At 41.6% G+C, this 19035-nt stretch overlaps 1 protein-coding gene across 1 annotated transcript; it reads right to left on the reverse strand.

The window, feature by feature from the left end:
• Positions 1 to 448: 448 nt before the first annotated feature.
• Positions 449 to 17124, reverse strand: shc3 (SHC (Src homology 2 domain containing) transforming protein 3). The gene is given in 13 exon segments (XM_057360271.1): positions 449 to 1552; positions 1676 to 1986; positions 2603 to 2797; positions 2886 to 2940; positions 3549 to 3696; positions 3819 to 3948; positions 5443 to 5494; positions 6310 to 6363; positions 6453 to 6572; positions 9619 to 9682; positions 11239 to 11309; positions 14637 to 15559; positions 15695 to 17124. Coding segments are annotated over 12 exon segments (1884 nt in total). The 5' UTR covers positions 15192 to 15559; positions 15695 to 17124; the 3' UTR covers positions 449 to 1423.
• Between the last annotated feature and the right edge of the window lie 1911 nt (positions 17125 to 19035).

The following is a 19035-nucleotide window of genomic DNA, read 5'->3' on the forward strand; positions in this document are numbered from 1 at the left end:
TTAAGAGACCATTTAAAAATGATTTTCACTTTTTCTGAATTCTCTATGTAAAATGATCATTTTTGTTTCATTCTGTGAACTACTAACAACATTTCCCCCAAATTTCAAATTAAAGTATTTGCATTTATTTGCAGAAAATGAAAACTGGAGAAACAGGTGAAAATAACAGAAAAGATGCGGCGTATTTTTTTCAGACCTCAAATACAGCAAAGAAAACAAGTTCAGATTCACTTCAAGCAATACAACAGAAATACTTGTACATGTATTTAGAAACATCTCAAAAAGATTTTTTATGTGATAATCTGGATTTTTTTCATGTGTCTTTTCATGCTGTCAGGCTTTCATGTTGCTGTTGGATGACTTTTTCCCAGTAAGAAGCATTCAGTGCGTGTTAATGATGCAATTTCAGAAAACACTGACTCTTATTGATCACACACAAAAGCCTTGCTTGTGCCATTCATGTATAATCCTTTAATGTCAAAGAATAATCCAAAGAATAAGCGTAATAATATCACTGTTTGTTTGTGAAGCCCACAGTCAAACCATGAAAATCATACGACCGATAGAAACATCCTCGACCCAAGGAATACACACCGTCGACAAGTTTAAAGAAGTAACTCAAGGGAATGAAGAGTGGGAAAGCAGAAGGATTTTACACCGCGAGCAAACACACAAGCACCTCCGCTGGGCTCTGGATGCTACCAACAATGACCACAAGTACAAGTTTACGCTTTTTAAGTCATGCGAGTGCCACAGGTTTCAACGTCATAGAAAAATGTAGGTACTTTAAAGCCGTGTGTGTGTGTGTGTTTGTGTGTACGTGCACCGTGTGATTTGTGTTAAAGCAAACACATTCATGTCCTCCGTCTGAAAAGCATAAAACAGTGATTTGATAGAAGCTACCAGAGTATCTGGCACACTAGCCGCTGCAAAGGACCTCAAATAAACCCATATATAAACAGCTTTATTTTTTTCTCAAACATTTGTTGTTCTTCTAATTTCTTACCACCAAACATGAAAATCCAGTTGTGCTTGATAGACAAAACTAAAACTTTGTTTATTCTAAAATACGTTTTTCTTAATCTAGTTTTCACTTCGACCCTCTTTAAGATCGAGTCGCTTTCTTCTAAACTATATCTACGATTTACGCTTTCAGCTGTCCGAAACCCACCAAAACCGTCAAAAATAGAGATTCTTAACCGGCGCAGTAAAACACACTTCTGCGAATCACGTCTCAGTCCACGAGAGCGCCGCGTCTCATCGTCCGAAACAAATGGTCCATGAGGATCTAAAAAGCGCTGTCCTCCGTCATTCCTGTCACCTCCAAAACGTCACACAGTCATCACGTCTCTTCTCTACGATGAGAAAGTGTGTTTGGTGAAAGAGGGGTGGGGTTACCCGGCCCACGTGATCCGAGGAGTCCTCACTGTTTTCTATCCACCGGCTGCTTCAAACACAGTTCGCTTCCCGCCGAGACGATTGGCAGGTTGTTGTCACGGTGATGGCCAATCAGGTGACTTATGCTCTCAAATATGTGATCTTTTGTCCGAACCTGGAGAAGACAAAGCTGATTTAGTTTCAAAAGTACACACATAAATAACCGAATGCATGTCTGCGCTCAGATCACAGAGCGTCCACGGCCAAGCATGCCGGGAAAAGACTCTCTCTCCCTCACCGTGCCCTCGGGATCCACCAGCAGCAGGTGTTTGGCCAGTCCGTTGTGCATCCCGGTCAGGACGTACGAGCCCGTGTTGGTGGTGCTCTTCCGCACCAGAAAGTCTCCGTCGTGGAGCAGCAGTTTCTCGGCCTGTCGTCGGCTCATCTCTCCGTGATACCAGGCCTGGTCTTCCAGCTCCTCCTGAGCTCTGAGAGCGGCTGCACGCACCAGCAGCGGGCTGCAGTTATCCACGGACGCGGCTTTATGAAGCTCAGCGGCGGGCAGACCTGCGGCTGGACTCTGAGTCATGATCGCGTCTTCAAACGGCTCTGCGCACAAAAGAGGACACGGTTACATTACAACTTAAAATAAACCTAAAACACGGCTACTCTAAAACAGTAGTTCTCAAACTGGGGGCCGTGGCCCCTGGGGGGGCCCCGAGGTGGATCCGGGGGGCCACAGATTTTGTGGCATTTTACGAAATATAGAAATTGATCATAGATTTTATGCAATCAAACATCAGAAAAATAAGACCACCAGACAAAAGAATTGATGTTTCAGCATTGTATAACCGAATATGTTTTTGTTTAAATAAAAATGTTAAATTTAAGATTATAAGTCTTTATATGGGGGGCCGCAAAGCGATGCATTCTACACAAAGGGGGCCTTACAACGAAAAAGTTTGAGAACCACTGCTCTAAAAGACAACCTATATTGCAATATCAAAAGCGTATAAAAATGGCCGCTGTAGTACACAAGAACTATAATTAACGTGACAACTCTGCCCTCAAATTCTCCCATGATCAAATGACCCGAATGATTCTTTCCACGTTTGATAATCCAATAAAGACACAACGTCACATGATGAAAGACAGCGGCGACACAATATGAATAGTTTGGTGAACTTTTTCTTTGAATGGCTGCACATGTATGAGAAACTCTTACTCATGTCAAAAAGATCTTTCCTGGGACTGTCTTTAGCTGCCCCGAATGTGCCCGTATCACACGACGTGTCCGTCTCGCTCTGGAGTGCTGCCAGCACCTGCGTGTCAATGTGTTGTGTGTTCACATACGTAGGGACCTCACCAGGCTTCGAGGTCTGACCTTTGACCTCAGGCAGACTGTATATATCACACGACCCTAAAGGAGAGACATAAACGCAGCAGATATTGGTTTTCATGTAAAGTGTGTGAAAACAAAGGTGAATGTGAGGGAGAGGAAATTGGACCTTGTTGGATGAACATGGGTCGGCCTTGATAGTATGTCTGATCCACTCCAGCGCCCTGTAGAAAACAATGTACGAGACATACATACGTTGACTTTTAATGCTTGTTTCGTCTCGTTCTAAACTATTTTAAGGTCCACTTGGAAGTTTATTAGATTTTTTTTTTTTAGATTTTAGATTCAATTTATTGTCATTGCACATGTACGAAGGTACAAGGCAACGAAATGTGACCTCTGCATTTAACCCATCCAGAGAGTAGTGAACACACGTACCCCCGGAGCAGTGGGCAGCTATCACTGCAGCGCCCGGGGAGCAAGTAGGGGTAAGGTGCCTTGCTCAAGGGCACCTCAGTTGTTACCCGCTGGCCCTGGGAATCGAACCGGCAACCTTCTGGTCACGAGTCCGACTCTCTAACCATTAGGCCACAACTGCCCCGGTGTTTGGCCAGTTAAGGGCCAAGTTAACTTATTTGCTGGAACTGTCACCTTTTCTTCTGGCAGTATGTGACTGATCAATGTGCAAAGATGCATTTTACAATAAAAGACACTCAAAGAACTATTGCTGTAATTCTGTTCACAGTTAATAAAGAAATCAAATGCATGAGATGACTGTATGAATAATGAGACGTCTGGTGTGATAATCAGCACATGGCCGGGGGACGGAGACCTGGCTGTTGTCTTGCGTCTGATTGGACAGTCTAGCATCAATGAAGCCCCCTGGTGGTGGCATCTTGCCGGGAACGCTGTTGTAGTAATGATGATCGGCGGACTCCTCCCCTTCTTCAGTCCACGGAGGTTCATCTGTGCTCATGACCCTACAGAAGACCCACATGAAGAGTTCACCAGGTTAATGTCAAAGCTTCAAAGTTCGTCTCTGTGACCGTATGTAGAAAGAGAAAAGAGTAGGCTTCAGTATTGATGTTGTGTAGAGACTCGCCTGTCGGGCATGGATGAAGGTTTGCTGGATGGACACTGCAGGTAGAGCTGAAAGCGCAGATCAAACGCCTGACCGATCGTACTGATGACGTCCTGAGCCAGACCATCAGAACACTCCAGAATATGACACGCTACTCACACACACAGAGTGAATCACGTGAAACACATCAATAACACGCCAAATCAAAAGAAATCTGTTTAAAGAAAATGTAAAGAACTTTGACCATAGAAGTCAACATATTGTAGTTCCCTTAAAAATAATTAAATGAGCAAACTGCCATAATTGTTTCCGGAAAAAAAGATAATAAATGAATACTGAATCAAGTTAAAAGTTGAATTATATTTTTAGATATTTGTGGTGGTAAAAGAGACAAAAAATCTATTTTTACAGTACAAAATGCATCTATATCTTAATGACTTAAAAAACGGGGTCCTAAACATTTTTATTTCTTTTTGTTTTAGAGTAAAATATGACCTGGACACCATAAATCTGACAAAGAGGTACACACACACACACTCTCATACTCACACACACACATGTTGGGTTTCCATGTTTTATGGGGACATTCCATAGACACAATGGTTTTTATACTGTACAAACTGTATCTCATATTCCCTACCCCTAACCCTAACAATCACACACAACTGTCTGCTCTTTTACATTTTCACAAAAGTTCATTCTGTATGATTTATAAGCTTGTTTCCTCATGGGGACCAAAAAATGTCCCCACAAGGACAAGGGTTTTGGATATTGCCATCTTTGTGGGGACATTTTGTCCCCATACCGTAGGGTTTACCCTTCCCACACACACACACACACACACACACACACGCACAGGCTTTGGTTGACTATCCCCATGGGGACAGTCCATAGGCGTAATGTTTTTATACTGTACAAACTGTATATTCTATCCCCTATCCCTAACCCTATCCCTAAACCTAAAGATCATAGAACACTTTTTGCATTTTTAGATTTGTAAAAAATATTGTTCTGTACAATTTATTAGCTTTTTTGCCCATGAGGACCTCAATTTTGGTCCCCACAGTGACACGAGTCCCCATGTGTTGGTGTGTATTCAGGTTTAGGTCCCCACCGGGATATACAAACATGAACGCACACACACACACACACACACACATACACACGTGCACACACACACACACGTGCACACACACACACACGTTGCAGTATTAAATATCAGCAGATGGCAAAACGGATGGTGATTTGCTGACTCACACCCGTGTAAAGGGTTCTTTACGGGATCGACATCAAAAATGCATTAGAAAATACAGCGCAAGTTTGAAAACGTGACCTCCGGAAGTGCAAAGATCCATGAAATGAAGAGACGGAGAGAAATTGATTTCTTGATGCTAAATGCGTCTGTGGTGAATGAATCAATGGAGGCTGTTTGTGAATGTGGTGTTACAGAGCGAACCGGCGGCGCAGGAGCAGAACTGGTGATCTCATATAAAACTGTGGTGGACCATCAACAGCCATTAAATCAACAGCTCTCAGGGGATCAATGTCAGACCAGTCAGGTTGTCAACCTATGAAGGGCTTACTTATAACTCAAATTATTTTCTACCGAATGACACAAATCAATAAATCAACATGACAGAAATACCTCGACGGTTAACTGGATCCTTCGCCACATAAGCCACATAGTCGGTTGTGTCCTGTTGACAAATGAGAGAGAGAGAATTACACAAACCTAAACTGACATTTCCTTCAGTTTCACATGTTACACATAGAGAACAGTCGAAAGATTTCATTCTTAAAGGGTTTGAAAATGTGTTACATCAGAAGAAGAATTCAGGAAATTACATATGATCATATGAATTACAATCATTGATCACTGATTGTGTGTGTGTGTGTGTGTGTGTGTGTGCGTGTGTGTGTGTGTGTGTGCAAGAGTGTGCGTGTGCGTGTGAGAGAGTGTGTGTGTGTGAGAGTGTGTGTGTGTGTGAGAGTGTGCGTGTGTGAGAGTGTGCGTGTGTGAGAGTGTGCGTGTGCGAGAGTGTGCGTGAGTGTGCGTGTGCGAGAGTGTGAGAGTGTGCGTGTGTGTGTGAGAGTGTGCGTGTGTGTGTGAGAGTGTGCGTGTGTGAGAGTGTGCGTGTGTGTGTGTTTGGGAAGGGTAAACCCTACGGTATGGGGACAAAATGTCCCCACAAAGATGGCAATATCCAAAACCCTTGTCCTTGTGGGGACATGTTTTGGTCCCCATGAGGAAACAAGCTTATACATCATACAGAATGAACTTTTGTGAAAATGTAAAAGAGCAGACAGTTGTGTGTGATTGTTAGGGTTAGGGGTAGGGAATATGAGATACAGTTTGTACAGTATAAAAACCATTGTGTCTATGGAATGTCCACATAAAACATGGAAACCCAACATGTGTGTGTGTGTGCGCGTGTGTGTGCGTGTGTGAGAGTGTGCGTGTGTGTGTGCGTGTGTGAGAGTGTGCGTGTGTGTGTGTGTGTGCGCGTCTTACTGGATCTCCACCAGAAGCAAAAGAGATGGACTGCATGTGATGATTGGCTATTATCTGTGGAAACAGCCAGACAAACATCGTTCATGTGAGTGTGTGTAAAGTGTGTGTGTGTAAGATGTGTGTGTGCGTGTGTGTGTGTGTACCTGTTTGGAGTCAGGTGTCATTAGGTTCAAACTGCTGGTTGAGATGTTGAGATTGATGCTCATACCAGCAAACTGCAGGTTACTCTTGCCCAAGATACTGGACAGAAGTTTAGAGGGAGGCTGAGAGAGAGAGAGAGAGAGATTGGCACAGTCCTTTATGCTTATCAAGAAGTATTTTAATTCCAGTGCTCCCACGCAACTACAGTATGGCTTTAGAAATCATTGGCTATGATGGTTATGTTTGAACTTATTTTGCACTTCTTGTAAATAAAACACCTATACAGCACATTAAACAGAACTGGGCAATTCTGTGAAAATGTCAACCTTCCCATGACAACATAATGTTTTTACCCTAGGTTTATACTATACTTACAGCACAGATATCAACATTTGGTGGTTCAAATACTCATGTGAGGTCTCTCTTCAAGTTTTTAAAGCATTTGTTTTATTTTTAGAGCATGATTTTTCATAGTCAGGTAAGTGCCACTTTCAGGATCTTCACATCCTTAACGGTACATATTCCTCATAAATAAAAAAATAAATAAAGTAACTATTTATTATTCTATAAAGAGGCATCACTTCTCTATTCATTGGGTATTATTTCTTCAGGTTTGTGCATTTTAATTCACAGAAATCCTACAAAGTTTGTTGTCTCCCAAAAAACGTGTCCATTTTTTGTCACATCCATAATGCATGTTTATTTCCCGTTTTTATAATAGAAAACTTGTGCATAGACTGACATTTTTCTGATGTGTAGACTCTATCAACAAGGGTTTAGTAAAATATAAACAAACAAGTATATTGGTAACAAACGCATTCTCTGTCACATCCATAACGCTGGAATTGCACAACTGTATCTGGGACACATGTATCTCCCGTCTTTATTCATACTGCAATATAGATGAATACCAAACTAAAAATCAAGAATACACTGACTGTACCACTCTGGATTCTGTGCTAAACAGATCAATTATTGCATCACTAAATGGTGAGAACATTTCAAAATGCCGACAATTCGCACACGCATGTCCTTTCATTTGGAAATGAACAATCCTTCAAACGGTGGCATTACTCGCTGCAAAGGCGCATCACACACACACACACACACACATGGCAGGAGGCAGTTGTGCTGATATCTGCTGCTCAGTACAGAATGAGTCACCATGCTAACAGTGTGCACACACACGCACGCACGCACACACGCACGCACACACACACGCACGCACGCACGCACACACACACGCACGCACGCACGCACGCACGCACGCACGCACACACACACACACACGCACACACATGGCAGGAGGCAGTTGTGCTGATATCTGCTGCTCAGTACAGAATGAGTCACCATGCTAACAGTGCACACACACGCACACACACACACACGCACACACACACACACGCACACACACACACACACACACACACGCACAGATAAACACTGCAGCACGCCAGTTCTCTCTTTATCCACGGCCTTATTTCTCATTTCACCTCAAACGCCGCATTTAAGTCTTTCTATATTTTTCCCTTTTATTTTGTGTTTTTTCTTCCAGATCTGCATGGTTCTGCATCCCACCTCTTCCTGTCGACACGTGCAATAATCCACATCTCTTCCTCTCTCTCTGCCTTCATCAAACACTGATGACACTTTTATTACACGGTATTTTGTGTAAAGTATCTCAGCACATTCAAGTGAAACCAGAGCACAAACACGCCTCCCATCAACACACGTGTGTTTTAACATGATGTTTTAAAGATGCTTGTGCGCATGTTCTATGATCACAGCAGAAGTCATTCAATGATCCGCAACACAAATACATAAACTGTGCTCACGCTTTCACCATCCATTCCCCCAGTTTTGCAAACTACACCCCAATTTTTACCTTAAAATTTACGTCGCATATTACATTTACAGAAATTAATTATGGAAATGAGAATTTATAGAAACTAGATTAAAGAAATATTTATTATTATGTTTATAATTAATAATGTCAATATTAAGTAAAGAAACACATATTTACTTTTATTAATTCCCTGTTTAGGAATTAAAACCATTTGTTAATGGTATTGGCATTTCGCATTATTTTTATGAAATTTCACAATCAATAAACAATCAAAACTGGCAGGAGTTATTGTGCGTGAGCTCCACGTCAGAAACATGCATTCAGCAGATGCGTGATTACTGTTTTCTGTCCACTGGCTTTTAGATTTTCTGCTATTTACTGTAACATTGATTCGGCTTTATTTGCAATCACTTCATTCCCCACGCAGCAAAGTCCACGTGAAATTAAATATATTAAAAAGAAACCCTTCTACATCTCAAGACTCGCCATTTTTTATATTGGAACACAGCAAAATCGCCAGTGTTAAAAAAGGTCAAATTCACTCTCACAGTGTTTGTATAAGAGTGTGGATTATATATATACACTGTGAGTGTTAATTTGACCTTTTTTAACACTGGCGATTTTACTGTAAATAGAAAAGCATAACGTTACACACAGTCATTTCCTTTAAGGTCAGCGCGATGGCAAAAATCATAATTAGCCTATTTATTACCTTTCTTGATATCATTGTTGATATTAGATTTTACTTTGAAGTCTGTTAAAAATGTTTCATAACTTTCTGTTAAGTAAATGAATGCTGTATTTTTACATAATCATCCGAAACAAACTTGTCCTGAAATACGTCACTACATTTGTAAGGAATCAAAAGCGTGAGCACGGTTAATGAATTTATTCGTGGGTATACATTTCGGAAATGAACCGAGGGAACGAATAACAAAACTGTGGCCACGGATTTGCAAGGCATGTTTTTTCCTCCAACAGGGACCTCGCAGGGTCCGTACTACGAGGATATCGTAAAACCCATTTCTTTGAGATTTGCCGTCATCCCAGAGAGATGCATGTCGCTGTACGGTCCTACACATGGCGGCCGCACCGCTGCGTGATGTCACGTGAAAGCCATGAATACAGCGACATTATTTACAACACTGGTAACAGACCAATGCGCTTATCAACCACACGAGGGAGCCAGTGAGTTCAAAAGTGTCGCTTTAACAGAACAATGCATACAGCACAAATATTTACAAATAAATGCTTGTTTTTATCCAGCAGCATCCAAGTGTTTCTCAGAAAACTCTGACTCAACTCTCTCTCTCTCTCTCTACCTTTCTCTTGCGCAGAGCTCCTTTGGTAGCAGGGACAGCTTCACACACAAGACTGATCGCCTCCCTGTGGAAAGAAATGACAAGAATATGAAGACATGAGTAACTGTTTTCTAAAGTACAGAGGACGCAAACGATAAAGATGACCATGTTAACACACTCATTATACTCTTACACACTGTGACAACTTTCAAACTTTACATTGAACTAGATTGTTTCAAAACAAACGAGTAATATTATTCAGCATAATGAATAAAATAGACTGTGATTTCCAGTGTTGTTACATTGTTTCATAAAGCATCGACATGACTGTTCAATAACAGACAGATGATAGATGGATGTTAAAGGAAGTCAGAGGCAATAAAGAGGATATGACACGTTTCTAAGGCTAACTCTCAGTCTGCATGAGCAGCAGCCCACACAACGAGCAGTGTCCGCCGGGAGCTCATCCGCCGGGAGCTCATCCACCGGGAGCTCATCCACCGGGAGCTCATCCGCCGTTCCTACACTGATGTTACACAATGAGTCATCATCAGCACACACGGATACACGGCTACATTCACATCACACGCGCTCCTTTTAGAAACATTAAATCTGCGCCTGGCACCAGACGCTTGAAGACACAGAAAGAAAAAAATGCGAACATAAAAAGGACAATTTAATAGAAACAACAAAGAGAAGAGCCACACGGGGACCAACTGTGATGTAACCACAAATAAATATTTATAAATACATAAACATGAATTAAAAAAGTCTGGACACACTTGACTGATTCACAGGATTTAAAGGCTAATTCCAAAACATTCACGATCCCCACAGACAAATAGTCTGTGTACACATTTCCCTTTTGTTTGTTTATGTTTGTGTGTTTAACTCGGTTCTAAAAGAAGGAACAGGAGAGACTCGTGAGCAGCCAACAACCACCAACAAGCACATATCACAAGCAAAAGTGCTCATCATTATAAAGTGCTCGTTGCCTTTGAGAACACAGTATTTCATCGCTTAAAATTTTTTTTTTTTTCCATTTCCTGAACAATTGGACACCTTACAGCTACGATATGCAACAGTATTTGAAAACAATCCCATGATGCACCTCAGGAAAGAAGCAGAGAGCCTAAAGAAGGTGAAGCAAGGTTACCTTAACAACGATCAAATGCAGAATAGTTTTAAATAAATGTGGCCAAACCTTTTTTTTCCAAATAGTAGTTTAAGAGAGAAATGCACAACAACATAATGCTTAGACACGTTTTTAAAAGGCTCATTTATAATGCTCACAGACACTCTTGTGTGGCGGTAATGACAATTCATAGATTAAATTCATTGTAAAAGCTTGACATTCCCCTGAGCAACAGAAAGAGGAAAACTTCATGATGGTCAATTGTTGCGCTATTGATTGTTTTTAGTCGTACAAAGTAATAATGCATGATGAGTGATGAGTGATAATGACGACTCAAACAAGCACGACACTATAAGTTCAGTCAGTTAGAGGTCGACACTCACATGTAAACAAATAGTGTAAATAAATGAAAAATATTCTGAGGTATTTGTTGAACACAAACTGTTATTAGTGATCAGTACTAGCATGCAAACATCCACACAGTCAGATAGAGAGAGAGAGAGTACCGTGTGATCTGAGATCGTGTTGTGAAGTCCAGAGATCTCATGGACCGAAGAACTTCAATACAGCCCAAATACTGAAACACAATAACAGAATGTTAGCTGTCAATGTTATCTCTTCAAAAAGAGTTTTTGCAATAATGTGCCGAGAAGAAATGTGTATTAATACTTTAAAAGGTTCATTTTCACTTCATGTTTAATTTAGCGACCCAACAGTCCGTTTCTTAACCTGATAAACACACATCTACACCCACACACCTCCTCTGACTAATGTCACACACACACACACACGAGCGCGCGCGCACATCTAACAGCTCTGAATAATATCACACACATACAAATTGATAGACACAATCAAACATTTCCACTGTAAAGAGGGAGAAACACCATTAATTGATTCCATTAATTTGCAAACAATCTTGACAAAATTCTCCATGTAGTCTTCAACCCCTAACATGTGTGACCTCAAACATCCGATAGAATTCAGTCAACTGTATTTGGATTTGTTGGACATGCACAGAACATCGTCTAAAAATAAACAACACGCATAAATAAACACAAACTCGAATAAGCAAATCATCGAAACAATTGTCACATTATTTTATAGTTGTAATATTTTTTCCTTTAATATTATCTATTTATATACGCAGCATTGAAATATCCCATTAAAATGCCGAGTCCAGTGCACTTTTATATCTGCAGCCAGACACGAGGTGTCAGCGGGGAACGGTGCGTATGACATCATACACAAAGAGTGACATCACATCAAACACATCTTTGTTGCCGCTGTATGACTCACTCACCGAGTCTCACCAACTAACTTCTCTTGACTAAATGAATGAGTCACCTGTCTTACCTCACCTCACCTGCAGTGTCTCACCTCCACAGACGAATTCAGCCTGTAACACCGTTTTCTGCTTTTACACCCGCTGAGAACACTGTAAATGCCTGTCAGCTACGTCAAACAAAAATTCACTGCCCAAATGGTGTTAGAATGAAACGGCAGAGAGGAAACGAGTGCGGAAGAGAGCCGTGATGTTTTTGCATGTATTTGGTTAAACTCTCTGATGAAGGGTCGTTTGTGTAGATATACAGTAAAGAGATATGAGAGCAGTATTTTAAAACATACATTTTAACATCACATATCGCAATGTATGCATCAGTGCTAGTTGCATTACGGTGATGAGTGTTCAGCGACGAATAAACATTCCGTTATTTTACACAACTTAGAAAGCATAGTTATTATAGTTTTGATTTTAGTTTTGTTCATATTTTAAATTAGCTTTTATCTATAGACTTTTAGTTTTTATGTTAATTTTAGTTCAAGTTTAACAATTTTGCTGTATGCTTTTGTCATTTTATAATTTATTTGTTGATTTGTTATGTTGCTATATAAGATTACATTTTTTCTTGTTGTTGTTTATTACTATAACTTTAGTTTATTTTTGAGGCAACATTTCAATTTTTCATTTAGTTTAAGTTTTTCCAATAATTGTAGGTCAATATTTTATTTGATTTCAATGAACAGAAACGTTTTAAAAATTTTAGTAAACTAAAATAACCTTGCTTGGCAGCATATTTTGCTACATCTTTGATCTAGCTTCCCCGCAAAAAACACACATCTAGATGGATTTCACGTTACATGTACTATACATGTAAACTCACTTTGTTTTGCTATCTATGTGTGCTGTACAGTAGCTGGTAAACCATAAAAAAATAAAATAAAAAACTGACCAATCAGCATCAAGAAGCACAACTGTTCGGTTTGGTCCTTTTACAACAACCACAACATTCTCAAACACAGTTGAACTTGACTACATCTACCTAAAATCCAGTCTGTCTAAATAGGGTGTTAGAGAGACCGCCCACCCAGACAATGTCAACAGCTGTCCTTTAAGTGAAATGGACCATAGTGTGTGTGTGTGTGTGTGTGTGTGTGTGTCACATATTCAGCCCTGTACAAGCGATACCCCAGGGGAAGCGATCGACTTTGGTGTTAAAAAACGCAACAAACTTCAATAAAAAAAGATTGATATACTCTCTCTCTCATGATTTCCTTACATGATGTTTCCAGGGGGAAAAAAATACAGATTTAATCTCTTTACTGTTTGTGTTTTGATTCTACAGCACCTGACCTTACAGAGTGAAAAACAACGTATGATTCATCCGTCACGAATCACAGTCACCTTCAGATAAATGAAGCCATGCACATGCTTACATGATCATAAACATACAATACACGCAGTCTATAAACACGCTTCAAATGTGTCCACATAAGAGCATGTAGTTAACACACCATTTTCATATTTCACGTATTATGATGTTCGTTGGAATCATTCGATTTAAAAGAATTCATGTGTAAAATGTACAAATGTCTTCAATAGACACTGATATCTGATCAAATGTATATTCACCAGCGATTCTCAATAGTTAACACATTTCTTGGCCTTGAATTGATAAAAAATACAAGCGCATCTGTGCATCAAACGCCCAGAAAAAAGGTGCGACATTCACAAGTCTGATCATAAACATTTGACTCGAAGAGATCAATAATCGTTCATCCGCTTGCATTAACATGCGAACAAGAATAACGCCTCTGTCCTGAAACGCGTCACGGCGTTTGGAGACCATACAGTAACAGAACAACATCCTTTCGCTCTGGTAACTGGTCGCCGTGGTTACGCGATTTGCATGCACTTCCCTTTTGATGTGATAAACTCGCCGTTCATTTGAATAGATCAAATCTGTGCAGGTAAAAACATAACCAGTCGCACTGACAGCTGGACCACAACACCTGTTTAACGGAAGTCACATCTGAAGAAGACTGAGAAAAGATGATGAAACCAAAGTCTTTTAAACACACACGTGTAGGGCAACTGAGATTCTACTTACACCTGACAGCAATGAAAAAACCTCAATCTGATTTGATGTTTTATTCAAATTGATTGGAATGTTTCCAGTCTCAAGAATGACGTAATGTGAAGCTTTTCTTTCACTAATGCTCATTCATCTTTAATTTGCGAACACTACCAACTATGAAATGATCACATTTCTTTCACCATGCATTTAGCGTGATATAAAATGCTGTGATCTAAGATATAAGGTCTCACCGCCCACCTTTACACGCATGTAGGACAAAAAACACATGCCCTGTAAATGTACGTGGCAGAACAGTCTGTGTCATTTGGCATGAAAAAGCACGGTTACATTTACAGCAGGGTCACCGGTGACCTTGCTTCCAGCTGCACAACCCCACATGTACACATAATCCCTCTGTACCAGCACGCGCACCGGAAGATTCTGTCCTCACCGCCTCTAATCTCGCTCCCTCTGACGAACAAAAACACAGGAGGGATCGCAAGAACTTTGTGGGGATTTGTGGAAAGTCGTGCGTGCGGCCTTACCTTAACAACGTACGTCACGCCAGGTCCGGAAATCTTTTCGCTGGAGTGCAGCCATCCTCGACACGGCTTATTCACCAGTCCTGCGCCGGCCGGGTTCCAGCTCTCTCCGCCGGGATGAGGCTCATCCATCCTCACCTTCTTCCCCGAGCTCAGGGTGGCGGGCTCCAGCGGGACGTGCGACGGTCCCGAAGCTCACTGGCTGCCCCCGGTGGCGGCCGGGAGAGCGGACGAGCCGCCTCCCCCTGCTCCTCCCTGGAGCTTTGACACGGCCAGATCCTTGACGGCGGACGGCAGGCCCTTGATGCCCAGCAGTCCGGAGGAGTTGGCGAATTTCAGGTGGGAGACTTTGTTGATGAGGGTGCACAGAGTGGTTCCAGACTCTTCGGTGGGGTCGGGGGGCAGGACCTCGGCCGGCGGGGCATAGGGAGGGTCGCCCACGGGTGGCGGCGGCGGGACGGCCGAGACCTTGGCATTCATGGAGAGACCGTGCAGAAGCTCATCGACGGACGTCACTGACTCATTCCGGAATCGGTTGTATTTGGCACGGTGAAGCATTCCCCTCTGTATGCTGGTCTACGCACGAAGGGACACATCTGACGCCCGGCTGACCGTCCGCTTCTTTAGCATGCTGGACCCGAGGCGGCGAGAGGCTGCTCGCTGGGACGAAGGCGGTGGCGGAGGGCTGTCGCTCTGGACGCTGCTGTCAGGAAAATCCGACTCGGCGCAGCAGCTCGGAGACCAAAAATAAACCGCAAAACGCGGAATCCATGGAGACAAGAGGACGACGAGAGAAAAGCAGCGGCGAGGTCGCTCCTCTACAGAGACGGAGGGCCAGAGATGGCAGGGAGAGAGACAGAGCTCTAGTGAAGAGATGTCTCTCTCTCTCCCCGCATCCTGGCAGATCCCAGAACATGCATGACTCACTCGGGGAGAGAGAGAGCGAGCGAGAGAGAGAGAGAGAGAAAGAGAAAGAGAGAGAGAGAGAGAGAGAGACCCTTCAACAAAAGAGTCACTCAACACTGCAGAGCACTTTCTGTTACAAAAAAACTCCCACTTACAGCTCGCTAGAACCAATCAATTCTCAAAATGTGTTCTGTCCGTAGGAACGCCTCCAGCTTTCATTCAGTTCCTGCAAAAACTACTGAACAAATCTGTCAAACATCTACAGAAATAATCCCATCATTTTTTCAGTCAACCCTATAAATAACAGCCTGTGAAACCTCAGAATGATGCTGAAAACAAAACCCGCCAGAAGACTAAAAAACTCAACAGATTAACATTCAGATGTTGGATTGAACGTACGCATATAACTTCAGCAATTTTCTCGACGTACATTCAGAATTTTACTCCTTCAGCGTCATCTCACACAAGCTCTCGAAATAAACCTGCTCTGTTCCACGATCTGTCATCGATTACGAAAGGACAAACCACCGCATGAATCACACATCATATAAACCTACAATGAATTCCGACAAAGACATTTCATCCTGTCGACCTGGTCGTTTCTACCCTTCTTACCCATCCCCACAAAATCTGCTCAAACTGAAACCTCGAGACAAACACAGTTTATTCTCTTTGTTCGACAGCCCGTCACGTCTGGTCGTTCTCACATATTACGAAACATCATCATAATTCCATCGCCCAGATCCCGCACAAAAACAAGCCTAGCTTTGCTCCTGAATGAGCTTTGTTGAATAATTAAACGTCCCTCTCAAACACACAACGTCCAGATGCAACCTCACTGAAACGCCATTCACAAACGCTAATGTCAGATCTCATTCAAACAAAAAAACAGCCGACGCAACGAAGCCACGACATCAGGGCAGCAAAAAACGAGCCATTCATGTAGAATGTCCAGAGGTGCTCATTCACAAGCTCTTGTGCGGCTGCGGCGATCGCACTGCGGTCTCTCCCTGCGACTCGCTTCTCTGCCTGCGAATCAGAAAAAACACAGAGAGAAAAACAGAGAGAGAGAGAGAGAGAGAGAGAGAGAGAGAGGGGGGGTTCGTATCTTCCACTGAGACAAAAGCAAGCAATAAAAAAGCACATAAGCCCCTCGCTCTGTGTTGTCAGGGAGATGCAGGAATGATGCTGAGGAGAGAAACAGAGGATGCTGGTGCAAATGATTCGGGCTGCCTGTGAATGGAGAGGCAGACGGGCATACCGACGTTTCTGTGAATGAAGTCAGGCCTTGGCAGCTTTCTGCATGGCAATCCCTCGGGATGGATCCCGACCGGCCAATCAGGGAAGAGCAGGATGACTCATTCAGGGTAGGCAGGCTGAATAGTGGGGCAAACCACTCGTAACACAGGTGACGGGTGAAACCATTCCCGTCACAGCGCAGGGCACTGAAACCATGCTACCTGCTTCTGAAACGTCTCCTGACGTGACGCAGCGGTGTCATGGAGATTCTGTGTGTTTTGGGACATGTAAACCGGTCTCTCGGTGTGTCCCGGGTGTGAATTTTGCACATTCGTCTGATTGAAGGGTCATCAAAGAACATGAATCAACTCAATTATATGACGCATTAGGCCCAAGAGAGTTAAACACGTGGGCAGAAAATCAAATATTAACTCAATTTAAGGGTGTTTCTGCAACTGCGGGCACTTTTATGTCCCAGCAGTGAAATTTTAGATTCATGTCAAAATTTGTCATATGACGCTTCATAGATATATTCACAGTGTCATCACACACCTTAAAAAAAATATTGTTCATGATTAACCAGTGTTAAGTTGGACAGCAAATTTTAATTTAGTTTTAGTCATAGTCTTTTGACAAAAATGCAATTTAGTTTTAGTCATGTTTTAGTCAACCCCATCATTGTAGTTTTAGTCTAGTTTTAGTCGACGAAATATGAAAAACATTTTAGTCGAATAAATATACATTATATTTAGTCTACTAAAATCTAAATGGTTTAAATCATTTACTTGGTGTAATTAAATGTTCCATACAAAGATTCAACTGTTTTGACATAATTTACTTCACCTTAGAATGAAGTTAAACCAGGTCATTACCTTTATTTTTCAGAAAAGTTCAGTAACTAGATTTGCATTGTTGGAACACAGAATATTAGACCATGAACGACATGTTCCAGTTCATTCAATCCCATTTGACTCAATTGCCTCGTAAGTAGGGCGTGCTCATTCAGTTCATTCAACCAATGAAACGCTCTGACAGGGCTCACACTCAAAGGCTATTGGCTCATGGCATGCCTATTTGAAGTAAGAGCTGCACTGTCTTTGATTGAGACAGCAATGAATGAGAATAGCTTTCAAAAAGACATATTATATAAATTGTATTACATTTCTTTAGTCATGCAAACATGTTACATATTTGGATCGAATGTACAGTTTGACTCACTTCATCACTTCTATAATCAGTAGAGGACAGCGCTGGTTTCTTTTGGCGGACTTTATGTTGCATTTCACGTTATGCAGCAGCTCGTGTTAAGTTAACATTGGCATACAAAAACACTTGAGCTCCTTCGTCATGTGTTTCGGGGTGACTCACCTGCAGTCGCGCTTCAAATTTCCGCCGTTTTACCGGCGATCGTGAAGGGAAATAAGACGCTTTGTAACCCGCGTGGAGACACAGAATACATGTGTGTGCTTCCCCTTCTCCCAGAGACTTCTCTCTACCGTTTATATGAGATAAGCACATGCGCGCAAACTGATGTCCGCCAGGTGGGACAAGAATATTTTCGTCTCGTTTTTATTAGTTGACGAAAATGTCAGTATATTTTTATTACAGTTTTCGTTATCATGCATTCATTTTTATTTAGTTATCGTCTCGTTTTCGTCAGTGAAAACATGTCGTTAACGAATACTTTTCGTCGTAGTTTTCGTCAACGAAATTAACACTGTGATTAACGTGATTTAATATAAAATCATATAGCGTTTATAGGTCCAAACACCGTTTTTGTTCATGTCCCACAACTCCAGTCACAATATTAAGATATGTAAAATAAGAGTAATTGAATTACAATTTGACATTATTTCAAATGGAATTGTTTAATATACATATTAATTTACAGCATCGTAAATGTTTTTGTATATTTTACTGATCATTTGGTATAATTTTATGAACATTTTCAAGGTTTCCTGTATATTAAATGACAAGATTAAAATCTTAATCACTCCGTAGTTGCAGAAACACCCATAAACATGTTTTAAAGACAGAAATCTGCTTTTTGTGGACTGTTGCTAGGGAGATGCTATGCCGTTTCGAACGTGTTCTCTATGGTGTTAAACTGTACGGCTACTGGGGTGTTCTAGACCAGTGGTTCTCAAACTTTTTCGTTGTAAGGCCCCCTTTGTGTTAAGTGCATCGCTTTGCGGCCCCCCATATAGAGACGTATAATCTTAAACTTAGAATTTTAATTAAACCAAAAACATTCAGT

This window comes from Triplophysa rosa, linkage group LG19 (genome assembly GCF_024868665.1).
Source record: "Triplophysa rosa linkage group LG19, Trosa_1v2, whole genome shotgun sequence".
In the NCBI taxonomy this organism is placed as follows: Eukaryota; Metazoa; Chordata; class Actinopteri; order Cypriniformes; family Nemacheilidae; genus Triplophysa; species Triplophysa rosa.